The sequence below is a fragment of the Ylistrum balloti genome, unplaced genomic scaffold (genome assembly GCF_031769215.1).
Source record: "Ylistrum balloti isolate Yb309-2 unplaced genomic scaffold, AGI_CSIRO_Ybal_v1 Utg369702, whole genome shotgun sequence".
Classification (NCBI taxonomy): Eukaryota; Metazoa; Mollusca; class Bivalvia; order Pectinida; family Pectinidae; genus Ylistrum; species Ylistrum balloti.
Genome location: NW_026781932.1, coordinates 107520 through 131387, shown reverse-complemented (window position 1 = coordinate 131387; position 23868 = coordinate 107520). Strand labels below are relative to the sequence as shown.

Genomic DNA, 23868 nt, shown 5'->3' with positions numbered 1-23868 from the left:
AATATATATCAACTGAAATCAGACCAAGCTTATATACTTTCATACCTCGACGTATACTATGTAGATAGCACTGACTACACATATATGTATATATATGACTTACATGTGGATTGCCAGCTGTTCCCGCGTTTAAGTCAATGTAATGCGATGAAGCAGACGACACAAAGCAGATAGACCAACGGTGCAGATACCTGTTGCTGTTTATTATCCCTTTAGCCAGATATGATATGGGATAGTAAGTAAACACCAAGATGACTACATTGACCGACGACGTAATTAATGAATACAAACGGGATGTTCCACAGTCATTTCCAGATCACATCGATCACAACCAGAGAATATCATACCAATGGCGGTGCAATCGTGCGTGGAAAAGGATCCGTCTACGCTTAAAAGAAGATAGATTGTTCAAAGGAAAAGTGTATTACAGCTTGTGTATATATTTTGCCTTTTTCGTCATCGTAAGTATATGCATGACGTTTTTATTTCTTGCCGCATATCTTCCATAGCTGCTGTATTTCCGTGAACATATGCCAGTGGACAATAAGAATAAAGGTTCTACACAATTTATCACGATAATGTGTCCAGGTATTTAAAATTCTGCCATTGAAAACGACCTTTGAATGACCCTGTTATCAGTAAACACTTCATCGTAGCTATTGGGCAACGAAAATTGAAACATAATCGATTCAACAGTCATGCGAACCAAAACTTCGTCGGATATCATATATCCTGTTTCTTGGATTTCATCGAAAAAGAAAAGTTTATTTACGATGTATAAATGTATATCTAGTGATGACACATCGATGGTAGCCAAACTTTGGTAACTTATAATATATACACTGATTTAGTGGGATGTTGGTTTAACCTAAATATTTGCTCTTTTCAATGGAAAAAATAAAATATCCTTCAGTTGAATTTCTTTGAATTGACAATGTTATAGATAATTTATATGCTGATAAATGGCTAGCCTTAACTTTTAAATATGATTGTTTAAAGCCGGGGTATATCTATGTAAAGAATTGCTTCCACTTGTTCTATTTCTCTTTCCATGCATCTATAACTGGAGAAGTGATATATATATAGGTATACACTACTAACTCATCCGATGGTGTGTTTCTGTACAATGGAAGTATGCTAAATTCATAAATTGTCTTTTGCCTTTCTCTTGAAAATCAAGGAACCTTAAATTTGGATTATATCAGAAAAAACAATTTACAATAAACATTTGTCATTAATATCTAGAGTCTTTATGAATTCTTTGTGGATTCTTTTAACCAAGAGGTTTACATGGCGAGTGTCTTACATAAAGCGGAAAACGCTGACACTTTCAGAACACCTGGTCATTTTCTCCTTTTGCGTTTTAAGGAGCAGCTGCTTATATCTTTCTTTTACGCGTATGTTTTCTTATCGAGTTGAATTAAGATACTGTAAACATGTCGGTATGTTCCTAGTTGTTTTTAAACAGAAAACAGAATAAGTCCTTGTTTTAATACCGTAGAAGGTACAGGGATGTAGGTCTATGATTACACATTTAACGGTGAATGTCTAAGTGATCCTCGGATAAGCCTTGTATAAAAAGACACGGTGAAATATTGATTTACTTAAATACTGATCAGAAAATAGTTTTCTAATGCCAACAGCAGTGTTTATAAATATGGTTCTTTTTATCTATTAACAGCAAACAAATTAAATAGATATCATTAGTTGCATGATTTGTAAAATTACAAAACATGCTATGTCATTTCGTTCATACATTCATATCAGTAAAGAAGAATCTAACTGAATGCACTCTTACAGAAGGTAGATTGCAGTGTTCTTATCTGTAATATATATTTATATATTTACACACACGCAGCTGTTGCACTTTCTATGACATTTACGTAAAAAGCTATTAGCAATGATATTCTGAAACTAAAGGACCAACGTGTAACTACATTTGGGGTATGGATATAGGTTACATATGTTCTTCCCGTAGTTTTTTTTTCTCTGTGGAAATATGTTGTCTATATTTTGCATGAGTTTTAATGAATCTAAATTGAGTTGTTAAGATTTATTTTTATTTCTTTGATTATCTATTTAATTGTTTTCTTCTTGTGGCATTCAAACAAGTTTTCGAACAAAGTCATCAGAATAAACTCGGTGGTTGATACTTACATAAGCAGAGCTGGACGAGGAAATTAAAAACTATGAATGTCCCATTAAAATCAGTTTCCACTGGCTAGATATCGATGTATATATCAGTGCTTTGTGAAAATATATTTCATATAGTAAGTTATAAATACACAATCGAGTTAATATAAATATGTTAATAGTACTAATGTACATGTGTATATCATTTCACTTCAGTATATACACTAGTAGAAGCTAGCGATACTACGTGCCTAGCAATATAGTGATTCAGATAGACATTGTCAATACAGCCTAGTGTACGGCTACTCACGTTCGAAATGTAGTTATAGATATCAAAAATCTTTTTATCACATAATATATTCCACAGTGCAATAATACTCTAAAGATATACAATTTAAATACCCATATTATTACAATTTTATGAAAGTATTGACAAGGCTGTAACATTAACGTTAACATATTTTTTTTCTTTTTTTTTTTGGGGGGGGGGGGGGGGGGTTAAAAAAATTGAAATCGTTTTGTGTTCAACAGGAATTGGTGTTTGAAATTATCTCATGTGACTGCGCTGGTCTCTGATATCGTATTTACATTGCAAATACTACAGGAATAGGCTATGACTTTTAAAGAGCCTTATCGTGAAACACAGTGATAAGACATTCCAGGTCAGGCAATAACACTAGTCAAATATTCATCCTTTGTCTTTCGTTCTCTCTTTATTTGTAATATAGGCATTGAATATTGCATTTAAACATGTTCATTGTCCTTTTATGTCAAGGGTTGGATAAAGGGGCAGTTCGGCCCCTCATTTCCGGACTTGAGACTTATCTGTAACGTGGACATAGAAAAGGGCTCATGGATAGTGACAACGTTCTACATCGGATATACATTCGGATCCATTCTTGAGGGGTTTCTCTACAGCAAAGTCAACCGGAAATTGCTCTTTGGTGCATGCCTATCAATATTAGCAGCTATGGTTACTGTAATTCCTTGGTGCTTCCCGTTTGAAGCTATGGTAGCCGCCCACTTTGTACAAGGGACTATGGAAGGAGTTTTAGATCCAGGTAAACTAATTATCATTATATTACATAATCAATATCAGACGATGATATCACATCTCTTATAAATCAATATTTATATGTATTGACCATGTCGATCGTATAATGAAATTGGAAATTAAGGACACGACAGACTCAGCCGCTTTCCCCACAACAAAACCACCAGGTAGAGTGTACTGTATTGACTAGATGTGCAAGGGCTTGTTCCCAATATCACGATTGTCGTGCACGATGTCGAGAGCTGAAAGTTAAACACGTGACTTTCAAGAACTGTACATTGATAATGACAAAAGATAGTTTATGGGTCGACCTGTTGATCATATCAGGAAATATTCCAGTTCCTCGTGCAATAGAAAGTTCGATGCTATTTATGATACCTTGTGGCTCCTTTGTTAGTCTCGTTAACGTTGTAACACTACTATTTTGGATTGAGCAAGATTTACATTGAAGGTGCTTACATTTCCGAAACATTTACTTGTTCACTTTTCATGTGTCTTTAGATAAGTCTTTCATTTATTAATTTTCCCCATAGTTGCATCGGATTTGAGAGTGAAATACGTTCTGTTGCCATATTTGTATGTTTTTCATGTAGTATTTATCGTGAGAGTTCACAACCTACATACGATCCCATGCCATTTGTTTCGTCTTACTCGTTGCTACGGGCTTTCATGACCGTTAGGGCCGTATGTGGAAAGGTGTCAAGAGGGACACTTAAACTGGAAAAAAGGACAAATATACAGAGCAGGTAGACTGAAACAAAGGGAAAGGTTCAGATCGGAAGTGTTGTGTCAGGGCAGTAGATGTATCAAGGTCACTCAAATGTCCCCTCTGTTGAAGAAACGGAGGAAACCCCTGATTCTGCAGGTGCCCTGTAGTAGTCGCCTTCTACCTAAATGCCTCGGAATATAGCAGACCATTTTCTTGGGTTCCCCGATATCTCTTTAACGTCAGATATTAGAGAAATCCCTCGGATGTCAAAATTATTCGCCTCTTAACACACGCAGTTTTATAAAGCAGATAATGTGTCCTCGTCTCCTGAGCGGGTCTCGCTGACTTGCAAATCGATGTTAAAAGTTATTTCCTATAATTAATCTTTTTCGGCTTTGATCCTGTATAGAAACGTTGGGTAGTAGATTTGTTCTTGGATTTCACATCGTCGCAATGGCACGCGTCATTCGCATGAGTTGCCGACAGATTACTGGGCCACTGATGGGCACTTTTTAGTGTTATCACACTGAAATGTCATAACCAGGACACGACAAAATGGTGTTGTGCTCGGTCACATTATAGTGATAATTTTCCATTTCTGGATAGCATCAACAGATGTTTTTAATTTTCCTTATGTGAATTTTCCATTTCTGAACAATATAAACACAGCATCCCCCACGTATGGTTGTTACTTGTCACAACTGATTCGATATTCAAGGGTATGTTTCCATTATCACGATTTTCGTGACAGAAGTCCTCAACTGACTGACAAACCCTTGATACCGAATTTCACATATGTTGTTGATAAAAAGTATGAGGGAATTTTACAGTCGTCATTGTGATCTCTTTGAGAAATATTCTATTTCTTTGTATGATATGAAGCTGGACGTGTTTGATGCTCGTTAGTTTGACTGTCGGTTCTTTTGTTGTATACTTCATTCTTATCTGAGAACCTAAAATTACTTACTTTAATTGACTAAGATTTACATGGCGGAATTCGTTGATGAAGCAAAAGACGCTTACTTTTCCAGAACTTCTTATCTTATTCTCCTTGTAGTTTCTTCAGGGGTCCAAGAATAATTTTTCTTTTTACTCATATTTTGCCCTAGTTTAATGGCATTTGCGTTTTGATTATAATTTTGTTGAAATGTTCGTATTTTGAATTGGTTGTTTTCATGAAATATAGATAAAATATTTAGTTCACATATGATCTAACTAATAAAAAAAACCAAATGTTTTCATGTAATATGCTATTAGTAATAGTAATAGTATAAGTATGTCTCAATTTCAGTTCTTACGAAAAATGTTGTTGAATTGTAATGACATCCTGACTACGTTAGGAAGAGAAAATGTATACCAAACAAGCTGTACAAAATCCACAACTGGTTTTGACACCTTATTTGTGTATTTATATAAGTACTTTATTTGTCAGATGCATCGTCTCTCTTAAAACAAAATATTATTTTGATTACTATGAAAACACCTCACCCTGTGCGATAAAGGTCAATTTTGACAATATATTGACTTTGATTCATTATCAGATTCTCTACTATATAACAGAGGTCAAAGTGACATATCTTGTTTATTTTCCCCGATGATACGCTGAATATTGAGTGTAGTATAGAGATAAAGAGGCGTTATCTGTACCACCTATCTCTTTCATCCCAATGAATACTTTGGGTTAACTAGCCAAGAACTTTCAAACGATTCTTAAGATAATGGCATATGAGGGGGACATTTAGCAATATATACCATGATGTCAAAAAATCATTATAAGAATAACGACCCCTTGTCAACGAAATCGCAACTCAACTCAAAATTCATAAAACGACTGCAAGATATGAACAAGTTAGAGATTTCGTGGAACCCCCGGAATGAGTGCAACGAAAATAAGACTTAGTGTACTCAAACTACTCAGTGGATTCTAAGAACCAAACACTTACTGCAATCGTACGGATTTTAATCCTTAGAAACTCAGCGAGAATTACAAACCTGCATGTTCTAATCACGACATTCGTTTTGACATGTCTGATCCAGAGACATATATTGCTATAAAACACATCATTAAACTGAAAGTCATCTTCTGGCTGTCAGTGCTAGATTATGTAACAGTAGATAAGGTTTGATATGACGTTCTTCCTAGAAAACAAAGCCACTTTCAAGATCAATGCGATTTGACGGTTTTGCAGAAGCTGTCCCATGAAGCGTTGAGTACATACCATGCGTCACTTTACTTACCGTTGTTTGATGCCAAGGTTGTGAGGAAGAATATTTTAACATTGCCTCCAATGGCATCGTAGCAACTGATTTGAATAATAAAGCAGAGATGCTGCAGTGCACTATTCCTGAAATAAGAATCGTATCTACTGCCCCCAATGTGTGAGCGTCAGAAGTGAATAAACTTCTAAACTGCTTCTCTTCTTCCCAATGGCGTTTTTTCGTTCAGCTTCTGTCTTGACATCGCCTCTCATTCAGTGTTAGTGTTGAGCGTTTGTCTAAGTGAAGAGAGCGATGGGTTCTGTTTCCAAGCCACGGCATACTAAAGTCGTTAAAATGATACTTGATGCTTCCTGTTTGTCATTGATGCAATGGATGTACATGGACTATTAAGCAGTTATCAGTTTGATGTGAACTGTTTGGGTTTCATATTGACATGTGTAGGTATGATGGCACTCTAAAAACTTCGTGGCACCATTATCCGTAGATACCTTCTTCATATGATCTGAGCTGTTACAAGGACATAAACCCCAACAACAATTAACTTCACAATAATGTTACAAGGTAATGATGTATCAATTTCATACCGTCGTCAATTTTGTTGTTTTACCAAACCTAGTTGATGTATGCATTTAATGATTGGGAAACAAAACAATAAATTTTCTCTGTGCGATGACAACTAAGATATAGCAACCCTCCTGTTTCCTCAATTTCACAAAAGTTAAAACATGTCTTTGTTACATTAGATGTATGTAAATAATTCTAAATGACCAATACTTCTATACTACAGGAGGCAATGCAGAGATTTTGAGGATCTGGGGAACGAAGGGTGGACGAACTGCAATATTAGGAATGAACTTCGCCCTGTCAATCGGAAGTGTTATTTCACCTCTAGCAACAGCACCATTTCTTGCAGAAACCAGCGAAAATCAGACATCTGCAAATAACACAATACATACTAGTACATTCATCAATCTCACTCTTCATCAGGAAATACAGCCAGTCCAATTTCCTTATCTTATAAATCAGACTATTTTAGATAATGTTTCAATATATTTCAGTGGAGACGGAAATAGTTCATTTGAAACTAACAAAGGTGAATCGAGATCTGAAACTAGGGTTTATATAGCATTTTCTATAACTGCAGTTTTATCGTTTTTAACGGCTCTTTCGTTTGTGACTTTAAATACTTTTTTTAATGAAGCCACCAGCATGAACAGGGAAGAAGTCACATTTGAAAAATCTAGTAAGCAACTGACAAGGCCGTTACCTCAACGTATCAAAATCATTTCATTGTCTATCATAGGAGCAAGTCTCTTCATGTTCAACGCAATCGACGAGGCATTTATAGCCTATTTATCGACGTTCGTAGTCACGTATTTTGATTGGTCAAGTAGCAACGGAGCATTAGTGACGTCACTTTTATTCATTTTCAATCTCACAACTAGACTTGTATGCCTGGTAGTGTCTAGATGGTTAAATAGCTTAGTCTGTGTTGGTGTTCATAGTTGTGCTATGTGTTTGTCGCTATTGGGTTTACTCCTTATCGCCTTATACAGGTTTGAAACAGGTATTTGGATATTTGTACCGTTATTTGGGTACGGAAAATCCATATTATTTGCTCTACTGTTCAGTTGGACTAATGAATACCTTACACCAGTGACGGGTAAAATTTCGTCCGCATTTTTTATTTCTGCAATGGTAGGTAGCTCATTGAATCCGCTCTTACTTGGATATCTCATGGAAAATGTCGCAACGATTTGGTTTAGTTACCTTTTTGCTATAGAGAGTTTTGCACTGGTGTTTCTTTATATTTCAGGTGTTATTATAACTAAGTATATTATTCGTGAGTATGGTTCCGTTGTAAGAATAGAGGAAGAAGAAAATAATACATTTTCAACCAGATTATAGTGCTTCCACAGGATAGCTACATTCTATAAACAATTACTCTTACAGCAAACATGTACAATACTGAGATGATGTCGTCTTACTTTACTTTTATGTGTTCTCCTGACCCTGACCCCCACCCTATAAAGAAGAAAAGAATGGAAAGAAGAAAGAAAATAAAGACTCAAATTAACATTATGTTTTTGCATATAAATGTATGTAGGGATCGGATATACAGCTAGTTCTATTCTTCTTTGTGTTTCAAGATGAGTTTCGAGAGAGTATTTCTAATATTGAATGAGAGATAAAATTAAATCGTTGAAAGCACAGACCGATAGGTACCAAATACATTTTACTAAAGAAATTATTGCACTCACTTCTTGAATGTCGGTCTTGGTTTTTTTTACCGGTGTTTAACATAAAAAAAAAACGACCAAACATCCACATTCTTCTTGGTTTAGGTGTTGATTTTTTTTTTTTTTTTTTTTTTTGCATTACGAAGGTATGATATTTTCCATCCAAGAGTATAGAAGAATATGATACATCAGGTAAAGATAGAACAGTTCTTCACCAAGCTATGCCTACGCCATCCTTCATAGCGTCAGAAGACAAACTTCCGGTTCATAGTGGCCAAAGACAGCCGTCTCCTACAATATTTAGTTCTTCGTCTGAAACTGCACAGCGTCTCTGTACAGTAACTGTTTGTATTTAGCCTAGACACTCCGAGAGAACTTTTGATCTCTAGCAGCAGCTGTATTATGTCGTTTATCTTATCATTAGACTATGGTGTATCTCAACCTAAATCTGAATTGAAATGTGTTAATGAACTCTGTGTCAACTCTGTGTCTTTTTCCCATTCTATAATTTATTATGTTTATTACTAATCATGAGATATGTTCACTGTCAATGTATGTTATTCATCAATGTCTTTTTTTTTTTTTACAATTCCACAGGTATTTGTTCAACATGGTACTATTCATTATTATTCATAATGTAAACGTTGTACATGTATAATGGAAAATAAAATAAGAAATAAACCATGTAGACAGATTCTGAATCAATAGACGAGGGCCGATTGATAAGTTTTGAGCCTCATATTTATAACGGTTTTACTTTTGGCGGACACATTGCATTATTTTTCAACATAATCCCTTTCAGTATCTATAAGCCTTTGCTAACAATGCTTAAGGGCCTCTATGATACTTTTAAAGAAGTCTTTTTCTTGGACGTTAACAAAGTCCTCCACTTCGTGTGAGTATGACGTCATCATCTGACCGATCGTGGGTACCAGAAACGGCCTTTTTCAATTTTGGAAATAGATGAAAGGCGAATCAGGAGGATGCTCAATCAATTCAAAGCCACAATAGTTAATGGCAGCCATGGCAACGATTGAGTTTAATGTTTTCTCTTCCTAAGAAGTGGTGCATAATATGCGCCATTGATTGTTTGTCTCATTTTACAGATAATCTTCCATCAGAATACCATCAGCATCCGTGGAAACTGAGGCTATAATCTTTCCAGCTGATGTTTGGCAGGGGTGAACCAGGGTGTTTTCTTTGTTTAGACTGATGCTTGGCCAATGAGGTGAAATAATGGACCCACGTTTCATCCATAGCCACAAACCTCTGCAGGATCTCTGTCTCTTTAAAATTCAGGTCAGCACGCAACAAAGTCTGCTTGGTGTGCATGTGATCAACTGTCAGAGGTCTGTCAGAATATATTCTTTCCGGTGAAATCCTAACTCTATCTCTCTGTAACTCGCCTGTCAGCAATAACAATATCATGGACTTTGTTGACCATTTTAAGGGTTGCAACAGGCGGTCGTTATCCCCAATGTTCTGCATACCACCTGTTTACTGTATCATATGAAGAGGTATCCGTAGGTGCTAAACCTTTCTAATGTAAAAATCGAATCACATGTTTAGTCCATTTTGCTAGTCACTTGCATGGTTTAGTTTAGAATACTACCATTTCAACATGACCAAATGACACCAGTCTTCGGGTATACAGCCTTGAAAAGTAGAGCTGAAAAACGGCATCCATGCTTAACTTATTCAATACAAGGCTCACAACTTATCAAAAAAAAAAAAAAAAAAACTCGTGCATTATGTATGATGATAAAGTAACCACGTTAATACATTTCTTTCAGTTTATTTCTTAAGTGATATCTCTTTTGTTATGCTACTTATCATGCATTGAAATACCTCCTTTACCTCAATCCTACCACCTCTGGAACGCCTTTTATATCTACGTGGGGAAGCTTCTAGGTACCGGCCGCGGGTCGGTGGTTTTTCTCAAGGCTTGCTAATCCCCCTGTCATCCACCACCAAATCTGACACGTCCTTAAATGACCCTGTCTGTTAATCAGGCATTGGATTACTTTCAGTTGGCATTCATTCGCATTTGAATGCAAACAGAGTTTTGGCAAGTTCAATGAAGAGCGTTAACCCTTCATGTTGAACCTGAATTTATCCACTTGGCATTCATAGTCCATGAATGCCAACTGAGAGCATATCAATACTCACATTTTCTATTTTCGATTTTCGTCTTATGGTATAGGAAGACCGTCTCAATTTGCTTATATTACTTGTATATTCCTATGTTGTTGGCAGTTCATGAGCTGATCATACACAGCTGACTTTGGTAAGGTTACATTGTAACCATGCCTTACAATGGTAAATATTATGACGTCATGAAACAATAAACTAAACCGTGATACAGTTCTATCAGTCTTTATTTTTATTTATTTTGACACACTTATGACGTGTCATGTATATGTGTATTGATCTTGATTCAGTAATCACTTCAAAATAATATATTTTGATTAACACAACGATAAGATAAGTGGTTTTTAAACAATTCCTGATAGAAATGAAAGAAGATCTACCACATAAAAACTATACAGCACATTATTGATAAAACTACGAATAGTCATTATCACGTAGGGTTATGTAATCACAAATAAACTTTAAAATGTTTTTATAGTTGATGTAATTTGTCCTCATTGTCCTTCCTTTTATATCAGAAAGGTATTTTTTATCCTGAATATCTCTATTTTCAGTACTTCCATAATTACATCTTGAGGAAATGTGTACGTAATGAAGCATTTAGTAAATCCGATAAGATCACGAGAGAACCTGCCTAACACCTACCAGCTGTTGACCACTATCACATATCCATATACAACAGGCCCCGGTTGTTCAAAGCTTAATTGGAGTTAACCAGCGGCTGGTGCTTTTTCTCTAAATATGAATTAAACATAATTGGGAATGTGCTTTATAATTTCACAGTAGTAGGTTCATTGAAACCGGTCTGATCGATGTCGTTCTAATTGTAAATTTTGCTTTGAAAGTCGCTGTTTAAGGGATAAGATAGCATTTTTATCTGTAACCACTGGTTAACACTAACCAATCTTTGAGCAACTGGTATAGTTCTGCATTTCATGCTTTAATTAAGTGAAAGCATTGTTCTCGGCAGTAGGTGTTGTTACAAATTCTTTTTAACATTTCGACACGTATTATCCTCGAGATAATCGTTTTGTAAATTGCGCGTCGTTTTTTTTTCTTATTAATATGTGTCAAGGTGAATTTTGATAAATTTGTTAAGATAACCTACATTTCGTGTCCTTTCATACATTATTGTCTTTATCAGTCATTGAGATTGACAATAAACATTACATGAAAACCAGATCTAAATGAAATATACACATCTAGGTTATCGTTTGTACTCCGATACGGCGGGAAGACATTGATAAAATTCTTCGAATTATCACATTTAAAAGATACAGTTAGCGCCTGCCATTTCAGTTTTTAAATTTATCTGTTGTTTATTTTTTTACAATTAACAAACCATTAATCAAACATGCCGATCGGACATAACCGCGGAATTTTTACAGCCACTTACATTCAGTATTTACATAAATTGAGTGAATGATTAGGGCTAGTCTTTGTGTCATTTGTAAACAGTAATGTACTTTATAGTGTATAATGGGGCAATTCTTTTATGTAAATTGCAAACAGATATAACATGTAGCGACAATATAACACTTCCTTGAAAAATATTATTAAATACGAGATGATCTTCTGACGAATCCTTTGAAATAAATGGTTTTCTACCCAATGGACAATTTTAGTTATTGTTACAGTCCATTACGCGTGATCGTGTTAAACACCTTCATTTAGTCCACCTACATAGAGTTGACACCGATTAAGATTTTGTGATCTAGAGCATCTGTCAATAGCTAAAATATCCTTTTATGTAATACATGCAAATGGTTTGTAATAATAATCTCTACACAGTTCTTGGTGGAATATCGCACGTTGTATCCACGGTTTTCCCTATAAGGCTTGCTGGATCGGGTTTAATAATTGTTTAGAGTTCTGTGATCAGAGTTTTTCCAACTTATATTAATCACTCTTGTTGACCCGATGGAAGCGCGCGCGAGGGGTCTTACTGTGGGAGGAAACTGGAACACCCTGAGAAAACCTACGTGGTCGGGCAGGTGACCTATTGCCTTTTCACATCCATTGCTGGAATCGAATCCCGGGTCTGCTAGGTGAAAGGGGAGTGCGTTACCACTGCGCCATCTGGCCACCTGACCACCATATTTGGAGCATATGTCCTTACACACTAATATCATAGACTCATTGTGATTGACCAGAAAGAAGTAAAAGATGTACATTTGATGAATGAATTAAGATTTTTCTATTATTAGAATCTTCATTCTGAAGAAAATAAAGAATGTATTACAATGTCTATCATGATTCTAGGCTTTCTGGTTATTGAAAAGAAGTTGTTAAAAGATGGTGTCAGAAACACCGCACAGAGCATAAGCTCCCTTTGCCATTTGGGTCAGGTTAGCTAAACATAATGGCATGAGCAAATTGCCACACAAAACTGTAGAATTTCCCCAGCACCACCCAGGCTTTAGATGTCTGAAGTAAAATGTTGGGACTTTTGTAAGCTGATTTTTCTCAGATCAAATCCAAACTATTGTGGACTTGAAGATTTTAATATGTTCATAAGAACCATTGCAATCAGTGATAAAATCTTTATTTGTTTCTCAAATGACATTTTGTCTTAATGACATAGAGTCTTGATGAAGTTTGTGTCATAATATGACATGGATTTATGTAATGACAATACTTGTAAGAGCAATTTCAATTACACTGAAGATGGTGGGAGCAATGACTCACATATTTATTATCAATTTGCAAAAAAAAAAAAAAAAAAAAAAAATTTACAATCGAAATCAAAGTGATTTACAAATAAACAATATCAACAAAACTGAATGCTACAAAATTCTGTTTTACTTACTCTCGCTTCAGACTCACACAAATGAAATGTAAATGATAAACATATATGTTTATGTCAGATCAGGACTTAACAATAGCATGTTAATGTCAGATCAGGACTTAACAATATCACAGACATGTCTTGTACAAAATAAATAAAATTTCTCAACTTCTATCGAGGTGTGCATCACATTAAACTGACATATTGCAGTCTTTTCAATTATCAAGCATAACACTTTTAGAATTTCTCAAAGTACAGTAGTATGTGCTCTGTAAACCTTTTTAAATATGTAACTTTCCATTTATATGTAACACAATCCAGCTGACCAGAAATACAATACAACACACCCAGCATTTATAAACCAATGTCAATTAACCATAAAAACATGGTTTTTATTCTATCTTTTTTTTCAAACCTTTTTTAAAGACATTCTAGTTACAAATTATGAGTAATTTTTTTCCCCAATAGTTTCTAAGTGGTATATTTTAAACATGCCACAGTGAATCACTGCTTAATTTTGCAAAAAGTGTTCAACAAAACAACTTATCAATAATGATATCTACACTATTCATCCATGTTTCCACGTATCAATGATATCTTCATTCTTTATCAATGAAAACTGTATCATTTATCTGTGAAATAAACTATTCACTATTTTACTTTCATCAATAAAATTGTGACGGTTCATCAGATTATTCTAAATATCATAAATAAAACAAGACTAAAAGTTTTCCATATTCCGTTTCAAGACTTCCAAGAAATTCATCTGCACCACACATTCAAAACATCTTTCACACCCTCAACAGACATCAAGGTACATCACATATCTTATTTTCTGCTGTCTTTAATGTTTATGTCCAATGCCTTATCCAAGTACATCCCAGAGACCATGGAGTGTAAAACCCTCTCTTAACTTCTCTATGGCCAGTCCTAGCTCCTCGGAGTATACTGGGTCCCGATCCTTGTCCTTGCTACCATCAGCAAAGTAAGCCTGTTCATACCATATCAAGCAAATGTATTAAAAAAAATCTACATAGCTTGCATCTACAAAATGGAAATTAAGCCATAAAGAAATTCAAAACTTGGGAGAACTTTTGTTTTATCATATATCTAGCTCTCATAATCTTAATATAAAACATTAAATGTTAGAATATCGTCATTATTTCCCGATTACAATTTTGGAAAATTGCATGCCAAGTATTCTAGAATAAGTAGGATTTATTATAAATGCAGAACCCGTTTATAACAACTCACAGCAAAAGCGTCAGACGTCCCTTCATTTTCTATCTCAACATCATCCTGTACTCGTTCGACTGTTAAGTCCTGACTGTCCTCAATCTGTAAAAATACAACAATAATAAGGTAATATTTGAAATATTGATTTCATGAAATGTACAGTATCAAATTTGTTAGCACAGGGTTCCATGTCTCATTTCTTTGTGCACATTTTACCTGACAAGACCATATATTTAAACAGTGTTACATGGTTTTCAATGTTCTGAGAGATATACTATGCACACAAAGTACAATCAATGACACTGACATTTCAATCCCACACTTGCCTACATTTTGAATACCTGCTGTTGTAGAAAATTGTCATATGCACATAAAAACATTCTTACCAAATGAAATGACATTCTATCACTTTCATCAGTTCCTGTTTTTTATCCACATTTGATATAACAAACCATACCCTTTCTTCTGTTTCAAACTCTACACCAAAGAGCGGACAAGCACTGTAGACTCTGTGTAGACTCTGAATCTCCTTGACGACCTGCTGTAGTTTCTCAGCAGGGTCTATTCTGAACCCGAGCACAAAGCCACCACTCTGACAAAGACAAGCAATGGGTATATATCAAATGTCTGCAATGGTGATAAATAAAAACATTGAAAAATAATCATCTCTTATGAAAAATTGAAAGGATGATTTGTTAAAGATATGAAAAAGTCAGAATTGTTAGGGCATAGCTTTAGAGGATGAGGAATAACCATTTTAGGCAATATTCAAAAAGATATGGTGTTTTCAAAAACAATTTCTTCACTTAAGAGTTCACTTGGAATATTCATAGAATGTTCTGATGTCATCAATTTCTTTTCCATTTTTTCCAAAATGTCAGTGCACAAATATTATCACAGTTCAAGAAATATTTCACTATTTTACATTTCAAAATCAACAAATTTCCTATATAACTCTGATGATTATCTCTGGTATTTGTCATGATTTTCTCTCTAAATCTCTATAATGCAGGTTCATAATAAAGCATAGTCCTCCTATGCACAATTTTCTAAAACAATGTAAATAACAAATCTGCTGGTTTAACTATAAATTCTAATGTAATTGATCTTGTGAAGTAATTGACAAAGTTTTTTGCATTTTTGCATGGGCATGTATTCTAGAGTTATATAAAATTGGAAAAACCTGAGCTGCAGATACAAAAATATTAATTTTTATATAATATATAATATAAATTGTTATATTTATAGCTGATGTCTGCTTCCACACAAATAAGTTGACAATTTGCTATAGTAATGGTGATCTTGACCTTTGAACCCTGAGGCGTGTTTGTTGTATAAACTTTGATAAAAATTCTCCGAGAAATAAAATTTCAAGATCGATGACATGATTCAGGAGTGGACTGGACAGAAATGCTTCATAATACCGTAAAATCATTCTTTTTCATGGATGTTTTATTTTCTCTGATTTCATAACTGATCTTCATCCACAAATTTATATATCCATGAAAGGATAAACAAATGAAACTGAACATGAATATTAGTACTGGTGGAGTAAGTGACAACAATATGTCCAACAAGTCAAGCGTCAAGTGAAATGCATAAAACCATGAAATTTAAACTCCACGAAAATATCTGATTTTACAGTACAATGTATATATCGATGTCCTTTCTGTACAGACTTTCACCTTCACAGCTACACTATCTTCTTGGACTAAGGATAAACAGCATTCAACCTATCTGGGAAATTTTCATTGATTTAGAAGAATGCATTCAAGACTTAAAAGTTTCTAGCCATTAAATTTTAATTTTCATTACTTTTCACACTTTTGTTGTTACCTGCTGGGAGCTTTCCACAACAAGAGCCAATCCAAATTTAGAGTCTCGGATTTTCACAGATCTCTGAAAAAAATATAACTCATTTATTACATTTGTTAAAGTCTTGTCCTGACATTACGGGAACAAGCCAGAAATCCTTACAGTTTGAATTGATTTGCACCAACAGTTCCAACATTCTTTCATACATACAAATGTACACAATATTTACATCTCCTCTTTGAATGAATTTAACTTGATATCATATAAGAACAATCCAATATTTTCCTTGAATTTGTTGCTTATTCAGTAGAACAGCAAGTCATTTTTTTTCATTTTTTTTAAAACCAAGTCATTTTTTTTCGTTTTTTTTCATTTTTTTTTTTTTTTGTAAGGTGAGTTGGGGGCATTCTACAAATAGGGAAAAGGGTTATACCTATTCTACAAAGTGAAAGTTAACATCTTCATATGATGTTATGAACAGTTTAAAACACAAGAGTACAAACCATCTGGAGATATGGAATGCTGACGTTGAAAGACTCATTGATGTTTGCATGCCAGACTAAACGCACATTGGTTATAAAAAATGTTCCGAGGTTACCCTGTAGTAGAGAAATGAAAAAGTAGAATTAAAATGCAGTTCCTTCCAAGACCCTACTCATTTCACAATAACCAATCCATCGTTAATGTCATCTAATAAGTTCAGGTTGTTATGTGTATTTTTTTATCTTTGCCTCCAACATTAAGTGTTTTTATCTCTATTTATAACCATAAAGTGTAACATAAAATAATGTCATTTGATTGATGGATTCCTAATTTTTTGTGATGTACAACAGACCCTCAATGATACAGTAACATCTATCCTGCTTAAATCGTCAGAATTACACGTTTTCCAGATTGCTGTGTTTAGTCAACCAGCCAATATAACCAGAGTTATCTCCCTTGACTACATGGCAATAAAGTTTTCACTATGTATTTTGAATACAGTTCAGTCAACCAGCCAATCTAACCAGAGTGATCTCCCTTGATTTTATGGAAATGAAGTTATCAGAGTATACTTAGAATACAGGAAATAATAAATGTCTTTCACTGTCTCAGTAAGTTTAACTTCCATTAACAATTGTATAGAAATTGAAATTACTTATGTGAAAGTTGTTGAACTCCAATATCACAGACAATTTTTTGAATGTCTGCTTGATATCAACAATAATGTTTTACTTAAAAATATTTAATAACCCATGCTTTCTTAATATGATATGCACTCCTTACAGTGTATTTACAAGTATTTTGACACAATTCAGATGCTAATTCCCCAGAGAAAAAGACAATTTTCTTGTCGTCTTGAACTTTTTCATTTCTACAATCAAGTGAATTAAGTGAAGTGACTGCATAATGAGCACATATATATGTAAAGTGCATATGGCAGATTCATTGATTTGAAAGCAATAAAACACAGTACTTTAAAAACTGCAAATACCTTGATTTTCCCTCTCAATTCACATTCAAGTATATCAATTGACTGATAACATGGAATCCTGTGCCATGTTTTTCTACGTTAAATATGCAGAAGTATTGCAGGACGATAATGTCATCAAAATATTACTTCTATATTCCTATGATATGTATAAAGAATAAATAATGTATAGCTGAAATATTACTTTCAAAAGTTCATTCCATTCCCAAAAAGTATTTCCAGACTGGTAAGTACAATTAATGTTACTGAAATCTGTTCCCCAAAAATTAAGCCCGATTTGTGAGTTTTCTGAACTATCAGTATCCACATTAACATGGGTCCACTCAAATGGTGTTTCATGTTTTGTACATCATTGCAAAATTGTGTTACTACAGTATTTTGATAAAGGAGCAGACTGTGTTGAAAATTTTACTAAAAAACATTTGTCCATACTGTTGCTGATACTTCAATGATGATACACATCTGTAAAGTCTGATGTATACAGGTTTCATATTCCAGAGGTTAAATCTACATAAACATGAGAAATCTAACTTAACTGACATGTCTAGTTTAAACAAGTTTCCAGATTATAAAGGTTAAACTTATAATCATATTTTGACTATATATATAAATGATATGGTCCTAGTGCAAGGCCTAGTCATGACAGATCCCTGATTAAATAGGATTAATTTACATACAAATCTATAATGTGTATCTTAAATGGAAAGTCAACTATACACAAGATTTCATCTGATCAACCGGGTTTTTTAAATACATATAAGATTTTATAGAAAATGGCACCACGTTAAGTAGGTCATTAGATAGATTTAAACCTAGTACCAAAGAACATGTTCCACTTTAGAGTCTGACCTGATCACTTGATAAATTCCACACTCCATTCACGTTGTTGTATATCTGTTCCTGTGGCAGAAGTCTGAGCTGTTTGTTGTGGACAAGAGCACCTCGTAGCTTCAGATCTCTGTATAACTTGGATGTGTCGTAAGCCCTGATGCAAATATATGGTGGATATATAATGTACAGCTGTACATGTAAAAAAATTTTGTCTGAATATACTCTATCTTTATATACTAAAATGTAGAATTAATTGCATGCACCTGTTACTCATTTGACAGCAATTTAGATTTAATTTAATTAAATTGATAGTGAAACATAAAATTGGAAACATGCAAAGAAACAAACCAGGCTAATTTGAAAATGGAATGAATTATTGGTTTCAATGACCTGCCATTTTACAGGGAATGGGTGATGCCTATACGACTCAGTTATATCTTGAATACATATCATCTCTGTATTGACTTTACTTCTTTGAGAACTTCGATCAAAACTGATACACAAGATATATCAAATCCATGTGTTTGTGTTTCAAAATTCCAAGGTCAATGTCACACTTTCCTAGTATGTACAGAATTTCTTAAACAAGAATGGGCATTGGAGTAAAGGAACTCTGTTGCCGATTTTTAGAATTTGTAACTTATATGTGTTCCAGATAAATTTATCTCCGTCAAGGGCTGACATTCTGTAACAAAATCTCATTTGAAAGATAGCCGAAGATGAGATGTTGCAGAATGTCATCCAGATATTGTGATAAATCAATGCTTAATGTATACAAACAACATATTCTTTTTATCCTATTATATTGTGTCATATAATTTAATTTCCAAATTAATTTGGTTACCTACCTTTGCTGTTATAAATCAGAAAGGCAGTTGGATATATAACCTCATTTGAACATCACCTGGCACCTAATATCACATAAAGGTACCAAAAAGATCAGACAAGACACTGGGTGGCTTTTAAGATTTCCCTGCCTAATGTACGAGAAATTTTATTCGTTCATCCAAAGGCACTGATCAGCTTAACAGACAGTACTGAAGTAGTATATGTAAAATGTTTGAACAACATTAAGTTGATAGTAGTGATGTAGCATATGCTAGACTACTGCAAATATTACACACTTACCTGTGTACTGCAATAACAGTTGTAAACAGACGTGGAGAGCCAGGAATCTGTGGACATTATTAAAAGGGTCAGCAAACACTGAGACACAATGTACTCTGGGCACACACTATGTGAGATTTTATAACTGTATGTGTGCAATATCAGACAAAGATACATGGATAGTAAGTATGTTCAATCCCTGAAGACCATTGAACCAAACGAAATTTCGAGATTTCCTTCCCCATGGTGTCGTTTGCTTAATAAATCATTTATATGACATTTTGATTAAACAGGAAAATCCTTCATTACTCCATTAAAACCCATTGTAAGTGGTAAAGAGTCAGAAATGTATAGAAGATTGTATAATTGTATTAAGATTTGAATAATTACTCTTATAATTCTCTCATTTAAAATCTAAACATCAGATTTGAATTGCTTACAGTTCAGGCCAAACAAAAAATATTTCCTGTTTCCAGTAAACCTACCTTCGTTGATATTTTGTTCCTAAAAAACAATTTTCAAATGCCCATTGTTTCAGTCAAGAACTCTCTCATATAAACGTACCATGATTTGCCTACCTACCTGCCTACCTTCCCAATTCTTTTTTAAACATGTTACAAGAAACTCAAGAAATTTTTGTCTGGTCTCATCTGTAGAAAAAGAAACTTACTAAATTTGTGAAGATGAATTCAAATCGGGTAGTATTGCACTTTGTCAGAACATACAAAGCCTCAGTGGTCCCTCTTAATTTCTGAAACAAAATCAATATATAAATTAGTTTTGTGAAATAATTATTCAAAGAGCAGCAGAGACTTCTGAATAAAAGTATTGCAATTTCCCTCTAACTTTACATACAAAATCAATGCTGCCAATATGTATATACAGCAGAAAATATTTTTGTTAGGTTATTACAGCTATAAATGGTTTTACTACCTCAAAAAGATTTTCAATAAGAAATCTTTTCCATAATCTAATTGATCTAATTTTTCTTTGGGTTCACAGATTTCTTAGTAACTGATTTTGTTTTTACATTTTTATATTAAAAAATTGATCAAAGTCTTTCTGTGCAATTTATTCACAGTAGCAAAGTAAATGCCTTAACATCTTATTTTAGAGGATAGTATCTTCTTTAAAAGTAAATAGATTTTATAACTTACTGATTGGGCGGTCTTTGTTGAAATGTTTATAACACAGTTAAATCCAATAGCTGAAATGAAACAAACATGGTGTCATATCAAACCAATTTCCTTTTTCAAAATATATGATAATACAATGTACACATTTATATTGATTATTCTGAAAAGTTTAGTTTCTTCCAATGGTTCAACTTATTGCAGTTTTACCAAACAATTTTTCAGGAAACGGATTATCTACCTTTGGGATTTCATTTTATTCTCACAAAGAAGGGTGAAAAATAAAACCCCTTCAAATTTAGAGTCCTCACAACCTGTACAGCAGTTTGGGACCTTGTATTTTTAATTTTTTAATCCTTTAACAGTTCCAGATGAGAAACATTGGATTAATTGTGTGGTGATTACATTGGACTGTCCTACTGTCTCCCATGCAATAATTTGAGTGGTAATGTTTGAACAAATTTTAAATAGATAAACGACAATGAAGACTTTAGACAAAACCTTTGGTTCTATAAAGTGTAAACTTATTCAATATAATCTCATGATATATAACAAAATGTAAGGCGATTTACCGACTACACAAATTAAAATCAATGTTCATAATACAAGAAATGCTTGCTAGATTTTCAACAGCACAAAATAATTTGAAAAATATCACTATATTGAGAAAAATACAAAAGCTTAGAAACTTTTCATGTTCTGCATCAAAATGATAAAGGCAAAGACTTTCTACACCAGAAAACAGGCCTTACTTCAATAACTGGTACAGTTAACCAAACATGAATTGATTCGAAAAAAAAAAGCATATATTGAGAGAGTGTGATACTCAATGGTACTTACTTAAGCTGACTTGAGGTTTGATGAGTGAGTACCAAACAGTCTTCAGTGATACTTATACATAAGTTGATTTCTGGTATGGTGAGCAAGTGCCAAATGATCTTCAGTGATACTTACATCAGTTGACTCATCAAGACATGTCACAAGTACCTAATGATCCTCAGTGGTACTTACCGGCACATAAATCTACTCTGGACATGTTGAGTGAGTACCTAATGATCCTCAGTGGTACTTACCGGCACATAAATCTACTCGGGACATGTTGAGCGAGTGCAAAATGATCTTCAGTGGTACTTACAATAAGTTGATTCATCAAGACATGTTGAGAGAGTGCCAAATGATCTTCAGTGGTACTTACATAAGTTGACTCGAGGCATGTTGAGTGAGTGCCAAATTATCCTCAGGTTTGTTACCATAATACGTCCTAAAAAAAAATACTCAAATGATGATATATAGCTTCCGTCCCTGAGCTAAATATTACATGCAGCTACAATGTACAAACAAGCATTTACATACAGTTATATTGTACTAACAAACAAATATTATCACATTATGCACAGCTATATTGTTTGCGTACCTCGATCTCCATTATTGCCTTTTGTGTCTTCTACAGCATCCAACCTGTCAATCATCTTCTCCCCTGGACGCATCCTCATTTGTCTTTGAAATAAAACATAAGTCATTTTCATCTTTATTAATCCAACACCAGATGTACAGTGTAAATTGGAAACCACAAATGAAGTTTACCACCATTTCTGCCAGCACTATTGGCTAGAACACAGGAATGGGTTTATGCATGTGTAGCTCAGTGCATATTTATTGATATCATATCATAAATTCTGTCAAAAGTTAATGTTGTTAATATGTGTTTTGGAGCAGTGCACTGTGCTTCCATTTTGAGGTGATGTCATAATCACCAACTCAGTACCTTTATGTTGTTTCTGTTTTTGTTTGTTTACAGATCAACATCACAACTAGACAGGTTATTCTAGGGCACAATAAGTACAATCCTCATTAGCCTTTCCAAATGTATAAATAGCTTCCTGTATAAATGTGTATACAGTGATGTCCACACACCTATCACATTCTGTTATTTCACTATACATTTTTTGCATTTTAAACCTTTTTCAATGAATTTTACTGACTTTGTTCATTGACCATATTTAATGAAATTTTGTACACTTATTGAGAATTCTTTTCTGTTTCATCTCATATTATTTTCATTGTTTTCTATTGTGTATTACCAGGGAAATGGTAATTTATTTGCAATATATGATTTTCAGGGTGCCTTTTTGATGTCATTTTGGTACGCGTATATATAGGAAACATGGAAATTAGCAGTGTTGATAATTACTCCTGAAATAAACAACAGAAGATTAAATGAATATTATGTGAAGAAACTATGGACATTATTGTACAAAATAAGTAAATATTGTCAAAATCAATCCCCTCAATTTGAAAAAATATAAAGAATATCTCATTGCATAAAAAACGTGAAAAACATACGACACCTCACTGTGTATAAATTGTCATCTGTGAAAAACATTGCAAGGGCAAGGACAATGGAGATCTGATTTAATATCTTTTCATACTTATGAACATATTTTCAGCAGAAGATAACAAAAAGCAAACATCTGAGGTGAACTTATATGTGTAATTGTATCATATTTGGGAGAATATTTAATACCAAAATGTGTTTGAAGAAAAAGTGCTGCATTCTGTCAACAAAAAAACAATGGTGATTTTCTATCAGAAAAAAAAATTCGCAGCATTTCAATCCTTGCGTCTTGCGTCAAATATTGCGGCAATTAAAACATTTGAATATAAGAACACACGGGTTAATAGTTAATGCGATGCAATTGGACAAACTGAGTACTCCGAAACCCATACCGCTCTGAATCAAATATCCAGATATTTCACACGTGAAACCAACAAAAGTTTTCCAGTAGTCTATTTATGTGCAATTTATCGATATAAACCTTTGAAATGACACACTATTCACATTGAAAATTCCCCATAAAAGCCAAATATACACAACAGTAACATACGATGGGTTGACGTCGAATCTGACATCTCGGTCTTCCCACAGATCTTCCATCTTGATGCTTTAGAATTCCTAAGGACCGATGTCATCTAGACGCTT

At 34.0% G+C, this 23868-nt stretch overlaps 2 protein-coding genes across 2 annotated transcripts; one reads left to right on the top strand and one right to left on the bottom strand.

The window, feature by feature from the left end:
• Window positions 1-251: 251 nt before the first annotated feature.
• Window positions 252-8024, top strand: LOC132565224 (sodium-dependent glucose transporter 1-like). Its single transcript, XM_060229860.1, has 4 exons — window positions 252-461; window positions 2909-3194; window positions 6904-7489; window positions 7748-8024. The coding sequence occupies exons 1-4, from the start codon at window positions 252-254 to the stop codon at window positions 8022-8024; spliced, it is 1359 nt and encodes a 452-aa protein (XP_060085843.1).
• Window positions 8025-13301: 5277 nt separating this feature from the next.
• LOC132565217 (Bardet-Biedl syndrome 5 protein homolog) lies at window positions 13302-23823 on the bottom strand. The gene is made up of 12 exons (XM_060229852.1): window positions 23774-23823; window positions 22303-22385; window positions 22084-22149; window positions 20913-20962; window positions 20426-20506; window positions 19777-19823; window positions 18667-18802; window positions 16850-16945; window positions 16368-16430; window positions 14989-15123; window positions 14550-14633; window positions 13302-14286 (listed from the first exon to the last, which is right to left on the bottom strand). Exons 1-12 carry the CDS (start codon window positions 23821-23823, stop codon window positions 14161-14163), a joined length of 1017 nt encoding a protein of 338 aa, XP_060085835.1. The 3' UTR covers window positions 13302-14160.
• Window positions 23824-23868: the final 45 nt, after the last annotated feature.